General features: G+C 38.6%; 1 protein-coding gene across 1 annotated transcript in view; it reads left to right on the forward strand.

The window, feature by feature from the left end:
- The window catches only part of LOC124625794 (deoxyribose-phosphate aldolase), a 166,995-nt gene that overhangs the window by 99,120 nt on the left and 51,143 nt on the right, over nucleotides 1–16,732 (forward strand). Inside the window, exon 4 of the mRNA XM_047149241.1 lies at nucleotides 6,334–6,624. Coding sequence (XP_047005197.1) covers nucleotides 6,334–6,624 — 291 coding nt within the window. The remainder of the gene's footprint in view (nucleotides 1–6,333; nucleotides 6,625–16,732) is intronic.

Genomic DNA, 16,732 nt, shown 5'->3' on the forward strand with positions numbered 1-16,732 from the left:
TTAAACATTTAGGGATAGTAAGTGTTAGATGTAGCTGTACTAATTTATAGCATTTCTTACATTGAATTGATAATGGTTTGATGTTCCATTCTGTCTTTTAAGAGTAGCTCTCCAAATGTGTTGCTTTTATGGTTGGACATTTTCTCTGCATTTATGGTTGGACATTTATGGTTAAGACACCATATCTTTCATGACTTTAGCTACTTGAAGAAAATTCGTGACTCGAGCTACTTGAAGAAAACTATGTGAATGATAGCAAAACCAATATGTAGTAAGAACAGCTAATTCATTTGTCTCACACTCGATTTCATAATTTGTCTAAACATTGCCTGAAATATTACCATCATTTCTTTCTTGTGAATTTGTACAAATGACAAAAAAGTGGAAACAAGTAGATCTGAACTCTGCACCTGTAGGTTACCATTCCACTCTTCTATCCTTTATGCCATGAAGAACAGATGTGAGAGTAGTCTCTTTGAACACATGGCTCCATATGTTTGTAGGAGGTAATTCTGTGGCTTTAATCATCATACCAAAATGTAGAATGCTGAAGATTAGATGGGTAGATCACATAACTAATGAGGAGGTATTGAATAGAATTGGGGAGAAAAGGAATTTGTGGCACAACTTGACCAGAAGAAGGGATCGGTTGGTAGGACATGTTCTGAGGCATCAAGGGATCACCATTTTAGTACTGGAGGGCAGCGTGGAGGGTAAAAATCGTGGAGGGAGACCAAGAGATGAATACACTAAGCAGATTCAGAAGGATGTAGGCTGCAGTAGGTACTGGGAGATGAAGAAGCTTGCCCAGGATAGAGTAGCATGGAGAGCTGCATCAAACCAGTCTCAGGACTGAAGACCACAACAACAACAACCAAAATATAAATGTGTGAAGCTATAATTTCAAGTTGTAAAAGACAAATATGAGTGGTTTTAGAAAATAAAAAACTTGTTGGTAAAATTAGTCTTCCATTCTTAGTTATCCTGAATGGTAAGTAGAGAGCCCATATAACCATGTTCTTAGATGTTTTATAGCCTCTGTTCCAAATATTTATTGGCATCCATGTGCTGTCGCTGTGATTCAAACATTGAGTCAGGTCCATAATATGTCATAAAATAAACAATCCTTAGCACATGGGGCAGAGATGAATACAGAGTGAGTGTCATTTATTGAATCAATGACCCACTTTGTCTCTCTGACATCATACCCTGGTCCAGTTTTTATGCTGTTATTGCCAAATGGTCTTATTTTTCTGCTGTTTTGTCAACAATGGGCCACTTTTTTTTGCGTGGGTGTACAAACCAATATCACCTATAAGCCATCATTTTTTGTGTGTAACAATAAGAGACATGAAAATAAATATATACATCCCACAGAACCATCCTACAACCACACAGCAAATTTCTTCTGCATTTTTACTTCCTCAAGTCCCAAATTGTCTTCCACAGCTCTCTTTAAAACAGCCTGATGAGTTGCTTATTTTCGTGTTACTCAAGTGTATTGTCACGTGACACGTGACAAAGTAACAAAAGTATGGAAGTGGATCAGACTCAGACGGGGGATTACCCTAGTGAAGATATGGGCTGCGACTGGAGAAATCCAGTGAGATAAGTGACTTTGAGAAATGGCAGATTTTTATTACGCAGAGCCTGTGAACGAGTATCTTGGAAATGGCACAGCTGGTTGCATATTCACGTGCTATTGTCATGAGTATCTACAGAAAGAGGTAAAACAACAGTGAAACTACTACTAGGCGGGAAATGGTTAGATGTCCACGACTCTTCACAGAATGTGGGGTTTGGAGGCTCATCTGCTCTGTAAAGCAGGATAGATGGTGATCTGTGACATATCTGCCTAAAGAGCACAATGTTGGTGCATGCACAACATCGTTCATCATACATTGTTGAACATGGGGCCCTGCAGCAGACCATCACTATGTCTTCACATGCTGACCTAGTGACATCATCAATTAAGTTTGCAGTGGGCATGGGACCATCAGGATTCGACTGTTGATGAATGGAAACATGTCAGTTCTTCAGGTGAATCACATTTTCGCTACACTAGGTTGATGGTTGTCTCCACAAATGCTGTGATCGATGAGAACAGTGGCTCGAAATGTGCAGTGTGTCATGGATGCAGGCTGGTGGGAGCAGTTTTGTGCTATGGGAGACATTCTCCTGCACTTAAATGGGACTTGTGGTAGTCTAACGCTTTGAATGACTTAAAGTGGTGAAGTAGGTTTGTAAACTCCCACTTCTTTAACAATACGACTTACTTGAGATTTTCAGCCGACTTCCCTTGCTGGTTAGTGTGCTGCTGCAACCTCCTTTTCTCTTCTTCCCTGAAGTATATTTGCTAGGAACAGAAATTTGTCAAAACTCTTTCTACTTATAAAAAAAATAAGCAGACATATGCAGTTTCTTTTGCTTGACTTTACAATGTATATTCAAACATCAAAACTTTTACAAATCTTACTCTCCACATAAACACTGTCAAGTAAGTCTCTTCGCATATCCAAAGGTTAGAAGCAAAGTTCATTTACACATAAGAGAAAGTTGGCTTAAAAAACCATCCTGAATCTGAGTACAGGTCTTATCCTTATCCTTTCCAAGTCCAAGATGAGCATTAATTAACAATATTTCAACTGTTCTTTTTTTCCACTACAATAGTCTAAGTTATAAAACAGCACAGAATACATAAACACGTTTTGTTCTTTCACTACAGCTTCTGTGGCGTGAGTGGCAAACACTTGTCAGTGCCATTGGATTGCTGCATCTACAGTCATCTCACGATAAACTTCAAACCTGCACACACAGACAGGTGATGCACAGTAAATAGGGTTCCTTTCTCCTGCTCACAACTAAAATATTGGGTGTTTGAGACAGTGGAAGGCCGAGTGGTTCTAGAATTCACACAGAAATTCTCGAAGCACTACAGTAGTAATCAAAGACATGCTGATAGCTTAGAACCACCTGCATCCCTTCATACCGACGTCTTCACCAGTGGTGATTTCATCTTTCAACAGTATAATTGTCCATGTCTTGGAGCCAGAAACAAGCTACAGTGGTTTGAGGAACATTGTAATGAACTCACATTGATATCTCGGTGACAAAATTGGCCTGATGTAAATCGTATGGAACCCATCTTGGTCACTATCGGGTGCCATTACTGCATACACAAATCAGTTGCCCATTATTTATGCGAATTGCATGACCAGTATGTAGGCACCAAATACAATATATTTCCACAAACCTATCAAAAAACTGTCAGATCCCCTATACCCAGAATCAATGACATATTTCATTCTATAGATGGACAGACAAGCTATTAAGCAGGTGGTGATAATTTTTTGGCTCATCGGTGTAGATATTGTTAAGGCATGCAAGCCATCCCACCTCAATAAGGCCATGGTTCGTGAGCCACCATACTTCTACCTGTTATTCAAAATCAACAAATTTAGATAATCAAATAAGTTTAGGAGTAGTGCATAATGAGGCATATATTTAATGTACTTTTGACCTTGCATTATTTTCCAAATTTCCCACCTTTTGCCATTATACAATTTGTCATTGCCTAAATATAGAACATTATTCTCAACAAAAGACAAGGAAGCCAAATCAATATGGTTATTAGTTTTGTGTCTCATATTGTAGTTATGTGTGTCACAGTTCTTGTGTAACTGATTTTTATTGCCACAGAACAGGAAATATAGTGGAGCACATGAATTATTTGTCAAATAGTGTAAAATTTGTAGAGCCAAAGATTGATGCAAATATTCTGAGAAAAATACTCTGTGCTATCAGTGACATTGACACACAAATGGTTGCTTTCTATTAATTGAATTGTATTTAAGAATAACTTTTTGTTTTCGTAGTACAGTAAAGTAATTCCTCTCTGAGATTAAGCAAAATAAAGAGCAATATAAAATTTAGTATATTCAGAAAAAATTGTAAAGCTATTTTGTACATACAACATGTAGGAAATTGTTAGTGAACGAACTACTACAAACATGAAAAATATGCTCTAAAATGGATTATCTTAGATAATATGTAAAATAAAGGAAAGGCAACCACTCACCTTTAGCTGACTTATATGTACACCACACATCAATCAGCTGTAGGTGAGTGGTTGCCTTTCCTTTATTTTTGTGTACAGGGTGTACATAAAGTCCAGGAATACTTTTAATTATTTATTGCACAAGAACCAAACATTGTACAGAAATCATACAGATGTCATTTTGAAGAGAAACTCTGAAAGTTTTTTTTTCACGTATACCACCACAGCGTAGTTTGGTAATTTCCCAATAGTCAGTGCTAGTCGCAGACGTGGCAAGTTCAGGTGCAGAGTGAGCTTTCTGTGCGTCGGAGTTCACAAAAATAAGTGTGCTACAGCTGTTCAACGGATGTTTAGAACCAAGTATGGTAAGAAGCCACCAACAAGGAAGGCATTTACCACTGTCACAACAAATTTGTTGAGATGGGTTGCTTGTACCTGGCAAAGAGAGGTGGATGTCCCAGTGTGAATGAACTGAATGTGGAGCGTGCACAAGAGACATTTGTAAGGAGTCCAAATAAATTTGTGCTTCATGCATCCCGTGAACTTGAAATGGCTCCATGGACAGTGTGAAAAGTCCTGCGACAGAAGCTGTCTATGAAACCATTCAGATTGGAGCTAGTGCAAAAGCTCAATGACGACGAAGACGAGCATTATGAGTTTTGTTTGCAGTTGCGACAATTGAATGAGGATGGGGGATGGCATTGTTGATTGCTTAATTTTTAGTGACAAAGCCACTTTTCACACTAATGGGAAAGTGAACAGGCATTATTGTCAAATCTGGGGTACAAAGCATCCACACGAATGCATTGAATTTGAGCGTGATTCCCCAAAGGTAATGTTTTTTTGTGCCTTGTCACATTGAAAACTGTACGGGCCATTCTTCTTTGCTGAGAGCACTGTCACAGGATATTCCTACTTGGACATCTTGCAGCAGTAGCTGATGCAGGATGGTGCTCCACCCCATTTTCATCGTGAAGTTCGTGGGTACCTGAACATGGAACTGCTGTGTCGATGGATCGGCCATACTACAGAAGGGTACAGCTTTTTCATGAAATGGCCTCCCTGATCACCAGATCTCACTTCACGTGACTTTTTTCTGTGGGGACACGTTAAAGATCTGGTGTATGTACTGCCTCTACCATGTGATGTACCAGAGCTCCAAGAGAGAATATGGGAAGTGATTGCCACAGTCAACAATGCTATGCTGGGATGGGTATGGCAAGAATTCGATTACCATATTGATGTCCACCAGGTCGCTCATGGTTTGCATATCGAATGTTTGTAAAAAAACTTTCAGAGTTTCTGTTCAAAATGCAATATATATGACAGTGTTTAGTTCTTGTGCAATAAATATTTGAAAGTGTTCTCGTACTTTATGTACACCCTGTGTTATCTATCCAGGAATTTCCAGTGTTATTATGGCAGACAGGATCTCTTTATAGAGGTCAGTGGCCATAACCATGCACAAACACATAAAGTTTTCAGTCTTGGTCACACTTCATTATTTCTGACACACTTCATTATTTCTGACTTTGCTTATGTGTTTCAGCTAACTGCCATCATTGGATTGAATACTTTAAAACATCAGTGTAATGTATATAGCCAAATTATAATGTTAAATAGTACATACTCATACAAAGTGTATGTGTACCATAGTATGCGCCTACGCTTGATACGAGTATGTAGTACTTGGTGATACACATTGCATTGATGTTTTACAGTGTCTGAGCCATGAAGGCAGTTAGCCAAAATGCATACTCACAATCAGAATTAATAAACTGTGACAAAGAGTGAAAAATTTTGTGCATTTGTTATTGTCTTAGATGAACTAGCCAAGATATCAAAGAATTATGACTAAAGAAATAATATATAATAGAAACATGAAAAATTATAACTGAAAGATGAGACTAAGGCACTTGCAGTGGTATGTAATAAGAAGTGGGAAGGCAAGTCACCAAAATGGATCTAATGTTTGTTACAGTATAAAGAAGAAAGGGAGGATGACAAATGACATGGAGAAAAAAATCGGATAGTCTTGTCATACAGGACAGTGTTTCAAACAAAGGTTACTAGAAATAATGGAAGTGATGGAAATCGAAATTGGGGAGTTGATTAGTTATATAAAGATCCTCCCAGTACAACTGGGACATGATTATGTATGTAATGGATGTTTAGAGAGCTGGAGGTGCTCTTAGAAATTAGTTACACATTATGTAGATTCTTTCCTGTATACGTATTATAATCAAACTAGTGTGTTGTATTTATCTTTTTTTCAGTTGCTACTGGCTTCCCAAGTGGGCAGTATCCATTGGAAACCCGTCTTGCAGAAATCAAGTATGCTGTATCATCTGGTGCCACAGAAATAGATGTTGTTGTGGATCGGTCTCTAGTGCTTTCTCAACGGTGGAAAGCTCTGTATCGAGAGATTAGAATGATGGCTGAAGCATGTGGCAGAGCCCATTTCAAGGTTATACTGGCTGTAGGGGAGCTGGGAACATTGACTAATATATATCGGGCATCCCTTGTTGCAATGATGGCAGGAGCACATTTTATCAAAACATCCACTGGTAAGTAATGAGTAATTGGGAAACACAGGTGGTACTAGTAACTGGCTCAGATGTAAAAGTAACAGTGGTTATGTATCCACACTGAATTTGTTAGAAATGTGTTCCACGGAATTTTGCATAATACATCATAGTTATGTGGAGAAAGTGAATATTACAGGCTAATAGTTTAATTTTTAATTAAGTTACAATTTCATAATGACCATTTACAGATCCATTCATGTAATAGAAGGAAATATTTGGTTTAATTAAAAAAAATGTATTTATTTCCTTACTTCACTCATTTATAAATAAGAATTCTTCTTTACAATAGATAGAATTTACAATAGATAGAATTTTTAGCTTTATTTTACATTATAGTAACAGTAATGTTTGCCCACATTTTTTCTTTCATCTTAATGAAATGGAATATGTACGAAAAATGGCACATTAGCTATTGTAGTTCAGACATCTTCAGTACGCTGAATGTTGTGCGGCTGCTTGCAACCACAGCAGAACTTCACACTTGATGCTTCAGAAATGAAGTAGCTTGTGTACCAATTGTCAATTGTAAGGTTCCTGTTAGAACATTTTGTAGACACCACAGATCTTTTCACTACATCCCCTGGAGCATTAGATACCCAATATTACCCTTCTGGTAACATGTCGCTGTAAACCTCCAGATTATTGCAATGAAATGTTTTTGCATCACATAGTGCAAACACTTTTATCTCACATATATCTTGTTTGTTGGGTACGTACTGAAGCCATCTACAGTGGCTCTGAAAGGGTGAAGCATTTCATCTACTATGGTGAATTCGCTCAGGCTGTAAGAACTTTGGCACTTAATAAAAAAAGCATCCAATACTGTACGAATTGCAGCCAACTTATCAGTTTTTCTCCTGTCATTCTTCATTTCCATGTCACCAAACTTCATACAGCATAGAAGAAACAGAAACCCTTTGTATCTCATGCAACCCTAAGTTGTTGCTTTCCTGTTCCATTTGTCGCTCAGAGTCCCAGTACATTAGCAAGATGTACTTTTCTTGTACCAGTCAAAACAAGAATCTCAAATGCAGCCATTATTTCATGTCTTGATGTTACTATAGTACCTCTTTTCTGCAAGAATTGGTGTGTCTCTCACTGTCTGTTTATATGCATATTTGTATAGTTTAAGATTTCATCAATAACGTTAAGGTCAGTTATTTTCAAAGAAACACTAACTTCATTAGTTATATCTGCCAAATTTTTCTTTGGACCTGGTAGAATTTGTACGATGTTTTTTCTCGTGGTGCCTGACATGTTAGCACACTCACTTTTACACCAACACGTAACTTTGTATTTTCCAATAAAGAACACCCACATTTGCTGTCTCTTTGAGATCACCACCATTCAAGCTCAGATTAATTGCTATGGTCCTCATAGTCAATGTTATCATCACTCAAATCCATTTCACTTTCCTACAGGTCTGAAAAGTCCAAGTAGACTTCATCCTCACTTTCTCAGAGTAGTTTGTGAATTTTATTATCTCATACAACCTTTGAACTGAAATAAAGCATCAAAAGAAATGAAATGGGTGGATAAGTTGTGATGCCATTATTACTGAATTAACATTTAATGTGTACATGTACAAAATAAAAAACAGTGAACAAGTTTAGTTGACTTTTCGCTACACTTACCTCCGCTTATTGACTGTTGGAACAAATCTTGCAACTCTCACACGAGCAGATGCATATTGTACTGTTTACAACATTTGACACTTCATTGCTTAAAATTCATAAAACTGGTGACTGAATAGTTCAAGATTAAGACATCGATTAGGCATAAAAACCACTGCTGTATATTTTTTACAACAGTGTACCCACTCAAGGGTTAAACAGTCTTTAACTGTGTATAGACACTTGTTAGTGCTCAGTGTAAAGATAAGCAGATGCTTAGTTTCAAATGTTTGAGAAAAACAACAGCAGAGTAGTGTAAGAGGAAAATCAGTAAGCTGGTTAGCACTAATTGCAACTGGTTGTTACTATACTTTCCAGAAGTAGTTTGCAGTGACCACTTCTTCCAATTGATGTGATGCAGTAGTGATTCTGCACGGCATGGACTGAACAAGTTGTTCTTAGGTTTCTCGAGATATCTGGCACCAGACGTCTATTCACAGATCACACAATTCCTGTAAATTTAAGGTCTGGCAGTTTGTAGGATGGACCTGGGCCCAGTTGTGTCCTATATGTTTAGCACTGGGTTCATATTAGGCGAATTTGGAAGCTAAGACATCAACATCAGTTCATGATGCTCCTTAAATCACTGTAGCATGATTCTAGGTTTGTGAGGTGGACAGTTATTACCATTATCCTGCTGGAATTGCCACTGTTGTTGGGGGAGACATCAAACATGAACGATCGCAGGTGAGCCACAGTAATTTAACAGACACATGAAAACTATAATCCTTTGACTCCTGATGTCAGTCAGTGCTGAATTCATCTGACGTGTTTTATGCTTGCATATTATGACTTTCTGGAGATTGAAAATCTCTTGTAGGATTCAATATGGTTCCAAAAATAATAATTGTGTGAAATGCCGCTTGTTTTTTTGTCCACAAGAGCCATCATTCCATGCATGCCCCTTCACTTGACCAATGTTCTTTGTGATAATATACAGGGTAATTCTTATTAACATTTAAAAAACATCTGAAGCAACGTAAATGATACCGAGACAAGTAATTTAAGACAAGACATATAGAGCTGCAAATGTCAGGAAATATCCCAAAAATGGATGATGAATGTTTGATATATGATGTCTCCAGGTGATGTACCTTGCTGTATGTGCAGTAGTTGAACCTGTCGGTCTATTGCATCTGATCATCCCAACCTAAGTCAAGTATTCACATTGTGGCTCAGAGCCCATGTGCGTGACTTTAGTGCAGGGGGCTAAGGGTTTGAGCCTTGTAACTGGCAGGCAGTAGTTTTTTATGTTGCGTTAGACAAGTATGTGTTTATGTTGTGGTAAGATTTATTATTTTGTTTACCAGTCCCACAGTCTCTGCTGGCTCATTGCAAAGTACCATACAGCAAAAACCTACCGTATTGTGTCACAAGTAAATGAGTATAAGCTTCCAAAGTGCATCACTACCAGTAAATGACCTATATTTTCTCTACTAAATAAGATCTGTAAATGAAAAATGAAGGAACAAAAGGAAATAAACACAAAATAAGAACAGATTTTGATTGGTTACAATGAGCAGTGAGGATAATAATTTTGTAACTTCTACCTTTACAAAAGATGTTCATAATTTGCACCATTTGTTTAAATGCATGTAGTGCTTCCCTCAATTATCACTTCATGCATGCTTTTGAAAATACCCTCTGTCTTTGTAGTATGTCTGCAGTGGCTGTGTGGACTATGAGGTCAATTTGGGTCTCTAGTGGGCTGCTTTAAATTAGATTCTTTACACGACCCCAGATTTTTCTGGCTAGTGGAACGAAGTGTAACAGTGCTCTCTACTGGCGAGGGTAGGATTCACAAGCCCAGCCTCTGCAGATGTGGCAAGGTACATTATTTAGTGATGTCACATGTTGAACAATTGTCATTCACTTTTGATATTCCCTGACATCTATGGCTTAATTTCTCTTAAATTACAGGGGTTTTTGAATGCTGACAACAATCACCTTTTATACTGTCTCAATACTTTTTATTCAGTTCCATCAAAAACTGTTGCAACTGATGATGTAGTAGTTCGCATAAATTCAAAAAATTTACTAATTGCAGCACCAGTTTCATCATGTGCTACATGCCAAAGAGCTTCTTCATGCATGTGACAATGAATATCACACAAATCATCTATCACAATATTATGAAAAGGAAAGTTGCCACTCACCATATAGTGGAGATGCTGAGTTGCAGGTAGGCACAACTAAAAGACTGTCACAAATAAGCTTTTGACTAACAAGGCCTTTGTTGAAAACACACACACACACACACACACACACACACACACACACACACACACACACACACAAAACGACTGCAACCTCTGGCAACTGAAGCCACACTGCGAGCAACAGCAGCAGTGCATGATGGGAGTGGCAACTGGGTTGGGGTAAGGAGGAAGCTGGGGCAAGAGAGGGAGAGATAGCAGGGTAGGATTCGGGGACAGTGAAGTGCTGCTGGGGAGCACGCAAGGATGAAGTGGAGAGAGAGTAGGGCAGTTAGGTGCAGTCGGGAGGTTAGACGGGTGGCAGGAGAGAGGTGGGGATGGGAAGGGGGAGAGAAAAGGAGAGAAGTAAAAAGACTGGGTTCACTGGTGGAACGAGGGCTGTGTAGTGTTGGAATGGGAATAGGAAAGGGGCTGGATGGGTGAAAAAAATGACTAACGTAGGTTGAGGCCAGGAAGGTTATGGGAATGTGGGATATATTGTAGGGAGAGTTCCCACCTGGGCAATTCAGAAAATCTGGTGTCAGTGGGAAGGATCCATATGCCAGAGGCTGTGAAGCAATCATTGTAATGAAGGCTATTATGTTGGGCAACGTGCTCAGCAACAGGGTGGTCCACATGTTTCTTGGCTAAAGTTTGTCAGTGGCTATTTATGCCGACAGACAGCTTGTTGGTTGTCGTGACCACATAGAATGTAGCACAGTGGTTGCAGCTTAGCTTGTAGATTACATGACTGATTTTACATGTAGCCCTGCCATTGATAGGATAGGTGATGTTTGTGACGACTGGAGTAGGTGGTGGTGGTGGTGGTGGTGTTGGTGGGAGTGGGAGTATGTATGGCACAGGACCGGGTGAAGCAAATGGGGGAGAAGCTGTTGAGGTTCTGGAGGAATGTGATTAGGGTGTCCTCACGCTCAATCCAGATTGCAAAGATGACATCAGTAAATCTGAACCAGGTGAGGGGTTTAGGATTCTGGGTGTTTAGGAAGGATTCCTCTAGTTGTCCATGGATATGTTGGCATAGGATGGTGCCATGCAGGTGCCCATAACTGTACCTCGTATTTGTTTGTAATTGTGGGTGAGGATGTAGTTTGTCATAATGACTAGCAAGGAGGTTGTTGGCTTGGAATCCATTGTGCACTGGGAAAGGTAGTGTTCAATAACAGTAAGGCCATGGGCATTGGGGATGTTAGTGTAAAGGGAGGTGACATCAATAGTGACAGGCAGGGCACCATTTGGTAAAGGGATAGGAACTGTGGGGAGTTGGTGGAGGAAATGGTTGGTATCTTTTATATAGGAGGGTAGGTTCGGGGTAGTAGGTTGAAGGTGTTGTTCTATGAGAGCAGAGATTCTCTCAGTGGGGCCACGGTAACCGGCCTCAAAGGGGCGTCCTAGGTGGCAGGGTGTTGGGGTGGGTTGATTTGAGGGGAAGAGACCAAGCAGTGAGGTCATCGGTATCATCAGATAAGGGAAGGATGGGAAAGGAAGTTGGCTGTGCCCTTTCAGAAAAACCATCCTGGCATTTGCCTGAAGCGATTTAGGGAAATCACAGAAAATATAAATCGGGATGGTCAGACGCAAAATTGAACCGTCATCCTCCCGAGTGCGTGTCCAGTGTGCTAGCCACCGCACCACCTCTCTCGGTGTAGAAGGTAGGAGTGTGGGAAGTGATAGGGGTGAGCGGAGAGATGGACTCCAGGGAGAGGTTCTAGGGTGGGCCTAAGGATTTGAGAAGTGACTGGAGATCCTACTGATTTCTGGAATGGGGTCACTGTGGCAAGGTTTGTAGGTGGATGTATCTGACAGCTGGCGAAGTCCTTCTGTCAGGTAATCCTTGTCCGCAGGTAGGATTATAAGGTCAGGATCAGTTTTTAGATGGTGGACTGCAGTTCTTTCTGCAGATCCCTCAACATGCAAACAGCCTTACTTCTGCAGAAAGAACTGCGTTCATCTAGAATGAAGTACTAACTGAAAAAAGCTGCAAAAATATGCTCTCAGATCTTGATAATATTTTAAAGTGTTGCATACATTAACAACTATTAAATGTTCAGAAAAGTAAAATTATGCTGTTGAAAAGACACAATAACATAGTACCCTAAGGAAACTTTATCCATGAGTCACAATTGAAATGAGTTAACTTATACTAATACTTGCATGTAACAATTTGTTTGTATATGAAGTGGACTGGTCACCCAGTATTATCCTTAGGTAAAGCAGATGGCAGAGGTAAGTTTGTTGGTAGTATACTGAGGAAGTACAATCAGCTTACAAGATGGATTATTTACAAAACATTCATGTGAACCATCCTTGACTATTGCTTATATGTGTGGCTCAGTACCAGATACAACTAACAGCAGATACTGAATATATACAAAAAAGAGTAGCTTAAATTGTCACACGTCTGACTTGTCTAAATATTGAGAGATCTGCCACAGACTCGGACCACTTTACTGATATACCAAAGTGTAGAGAACAATGAATATTTTCTGCCACCCAGTGACTTATGTTGCCTATTCATGAAAATTTAACAATCAGCATATTACAATATGGCATTGTTTAAGTTAAATGAAAAAATTGCTTGTGCTGCTTTACACTATTTATTGTGTCATAGAACATTCCACTTCTTGTTTTTTCATTACAATTAATGTTTTTTTTAATTTATTACTTTACTTCTCATTTTCTGTAATAGTATGAATTGTTTCATTACTATCAGGCTTTATTTGTCATCTACATGATTTCTGTTATTTAACATTGATTGGAATATGAAATTAATTTTGCCTTTTAAATTAAGGCTACAATTTTTGATGAATTTTAAATTTACTTGTAAACAATGGAGTACCCTCTACATCATTTCTTTATCAGTCATTGTATGTTTAATCTGCTACTAGATTTAAGTTTTAAATGAAGGAAAACGCTCTGAATAGTAATAAAAATTGAGAATTCTTTATGCATAACTTAAGGACAGTACAAGACTGAAGAGAGAAACTACATATATGGAATGCACTTATGTATCACGGTGCACATTAATTTTGTGTATCGCATTATACGGTACTGCTTGAAATTGGTAGTTACATTACAGCGGAAAAGTCAAATACCATCATATCACAGCTGAGGATACAATTCATGCATCAGCAGATTGTCTTGTGTCAGTATTATCACTTTATTGCCAGAAACACAAAAATGTTTTTGGCTTTCATGTAGAACTGTTTATTATTCTCAGTTAGAAACTCTGTTCTGAGAACATACAAAACTACTTTCTAATATCCAACTCATCCAGCATGTCGCTAGTCTCATCGGTAGGAAAACCCTTGAAACATCCCATTCGAATCTCATATTCAGCCATCTTGACAATCATCCTTCTCAGGTGATGAATAGTCACTTTGCCAGGGTTGCATAAATTCGGCACATGTTTTACTCCTGGGACCCTCATGGTCTTCACTTTCTCGACCCATACCCCGATAGCTGAGTGGTCAACATGACATATTGCCGTCCTAAGGGCCCGAGTTTGATTCCCGGCTGGGTCAGGGATTTTCTCTGCTCAGGGACTGGGTGTTGTGTTGTGTTCATCATCATTTCATCCCCATCTGGCACGCAGGTTGCTCAATGTGGTGCCAAATGTAATAAGACCTGCACCAAGGCGGCCAGACCTGCCCCGTAAGGGGCCTCCCGGCCAATGATGCCAAACGCTCATTTCCATTTCCATATGTATAATTTGCTTTAACTTTTGTAACTCAGTAGGGACCTACATTCTTATTCATCAGCTATAATTTTGGTCCAATTTGTGTTAGTTTTATTGCAACCAGGTCACCATATTTGTGCTTGAAGGGTTTTTTACAATGTCAATTGAAGCTAGCACTGGTTTTTTCTTGCATCTTGCTGATTTATAGCTTAACATCTTCCTTCAGTTTGCTGCATCTTTCTTCAAATGAATTAATAAATTATTATTCTAATACTTTCATGATGTGAAGGTCAGTCTGTGTGTGCATCTTACTGCTATCATTTGTTCAGATTATGTTTTCCCAATACTTATGTGGTAAGTCAAATTCTCGTGTTGAATTGATGTCGCCACCATATACAATTTATTAGGATCATCAATACTAAGCTTATCAGTGATCACATCCAAAGTAGAATTGATTCTCTCAATCTGTCCTCTGGTTCTAAGCCCTGTCATTATTAAAATGTGTTTAGTTTCTTCTGTAATGCAATACCCCTTGAAGTCTTTAGATGTAAAGCTAGTTTCTCTGTCCATATATACTTCAACTGGATTCCAAAAATTAGTTCACCGTGATTCTAAAGTACTAGTTGCTTTGCTGATTTTTCTGGCCTTCACGGGTTATAACCAGTTACATTTGGTAAATGTATCATTGATGCTTATAATGTTCTTCTACCCTTTGTGAGTTGATAGACATGGTCTAATACAATTCATGTGATGAGTATATAATGGCTCACTTTCTTCTAACAAGGGAAATATTCCTGATTTCTTATTCATAATTAAACATTTTACACTATTGAAGATCACAGTTTCCACCTTGTCAGTCAAATCTAGTAAATAATAATCTTGTTTTATTTTATTTTCAGTTTTCTTAGCCGCATAATGTCTTTTCTCATGCAGAAGCTTGATGATTTCTCACTGCATAGTGAGTGGAACCATTGAAGTCTCTCTTCCCTCATAGAACTAGAAAAGAATTCCATCTCTCATAAATACATTCTTGGAGAGTGCTCTTGATTGCTACCAAACCATCCTTCTTCCGAGCTTTTCTGCTTCTAGCTATTAAACCATCTGTGAAACCAAACAGTACAGCTTAAACAGCTTAAATCATCTACACGTTTCATCCTACAACCAGGTTGGTGTTCAGTAGTGTAGGAATACTCATTGAAGACAACAGCCCATCTTGCTATTCATGGTGACAAGTCCTTCTTACCCATAGTCTTTTGGAGTGCAGTGTGGTCCATTTGCAATTTTAATATGTATTCCTAGTAAATACACCCATAATTTCTTCAACACATTAACAGTAACTAAAACTTCAATCTCATAAATACTGTATATTTTATTTTTCCTCTTGAGGTGTTTCTCTCTCTCTCTCTCTCTCTCTCTCTCTCTCTCTCTCTCTCTCTCTCACACACACACACACACACACACACACACACACACACACACTCTGTTTAACTCATATGCAAGCTGCATGGAAGTTGTCATCTGGAAATTTTTGTAATGAGATGGCTTCAAAACGTCTATATTAATTCAGTTTTGCATTTTGGTTGGTATATTTTTAAAACTGGATCCAGTGAAAGGATGTCTTGAATGCTTACCTCCGTTCTTCTTCAAGCTTATTCCTCAGTGAATCACTCAATGGTTTGTCAGTTGTAGAGTAATTTTAGATGAACTTCATAAAGTATCCTGTTAGTACTAGGAAAATGTGTATTGCTACAATAGATTTCAGTTCTGGAAAGTTTTGAACAGTTATTGTCTTCTCGGAAGGATGTTGAACTTGTCCACGCTGTATAACATATCCGAGAAACTGAATAGTTTTCTTCAGGAACTGGCATTTTGCGAAATTAATTCCTAAGCCATATTTTTCCGCCAGTTTTTAACACCAAGCCAAGCTTATGAAATGCCACATCATCACTCTTTGTTGGTATTATGACATCTTCCAAGTAAATCAGTATGATGTGATGTTCTCTCAAGCTGTCACCCAAAAAACAGCATGTTTAAAATGCTGGAACTTTTTACATGAACTTGATAATCCAAATGGAACTTTCCTGAACTGGAACAGCATTGAGTGTGTCACAGATGAAGCATAATTTGGGCTTTCTTCCTGCCCATGAAAGTGGAAAAAAAAACAAAAAAAACACACACTGGCATCTTGTAGTTCATCAATGTATCTTGTAGATCATCTATGAAGCAGGGAGGGGGGGGGGGGGGGGGGGAGGGGGAAGACAAGAGAGAGAAATGCTCTTTCACTGTGATGTTCATTTTCTGTAGTCTATACAGATGTGAAATTCTCCTTTCTCTTTTTTATAACTACAATCTGGCTAGCATATTCAGATGAACTTAGTTCTGTTATTGTCTGATCAAGCCAATCTGGACTTGGTTGTCAACAATTTCTTACTGACCTGGTGACAATCTTCTAGGTTTACTATACAGGATGTCCACAAATTATCTTTACAGCTTCAGAATTTAATACCGTTAAAACTATACTA

Source organism: Schistocerca americana, chromosome 8 (genome assembly GCF_021461395.2).
Source record: "Schistocerca americana isolate TAMUIC-IGC-003095 chromosome 8, iqSchAmer2.1, whole genome shotgun sequence".
Taxonomy (NCBI): domain Eukaryota; kingdom Metazoa; phylum Arthropoda; class Insecta; order Orthoptera; family Acrididae; genus Schistocerca; species Schistocerca americana.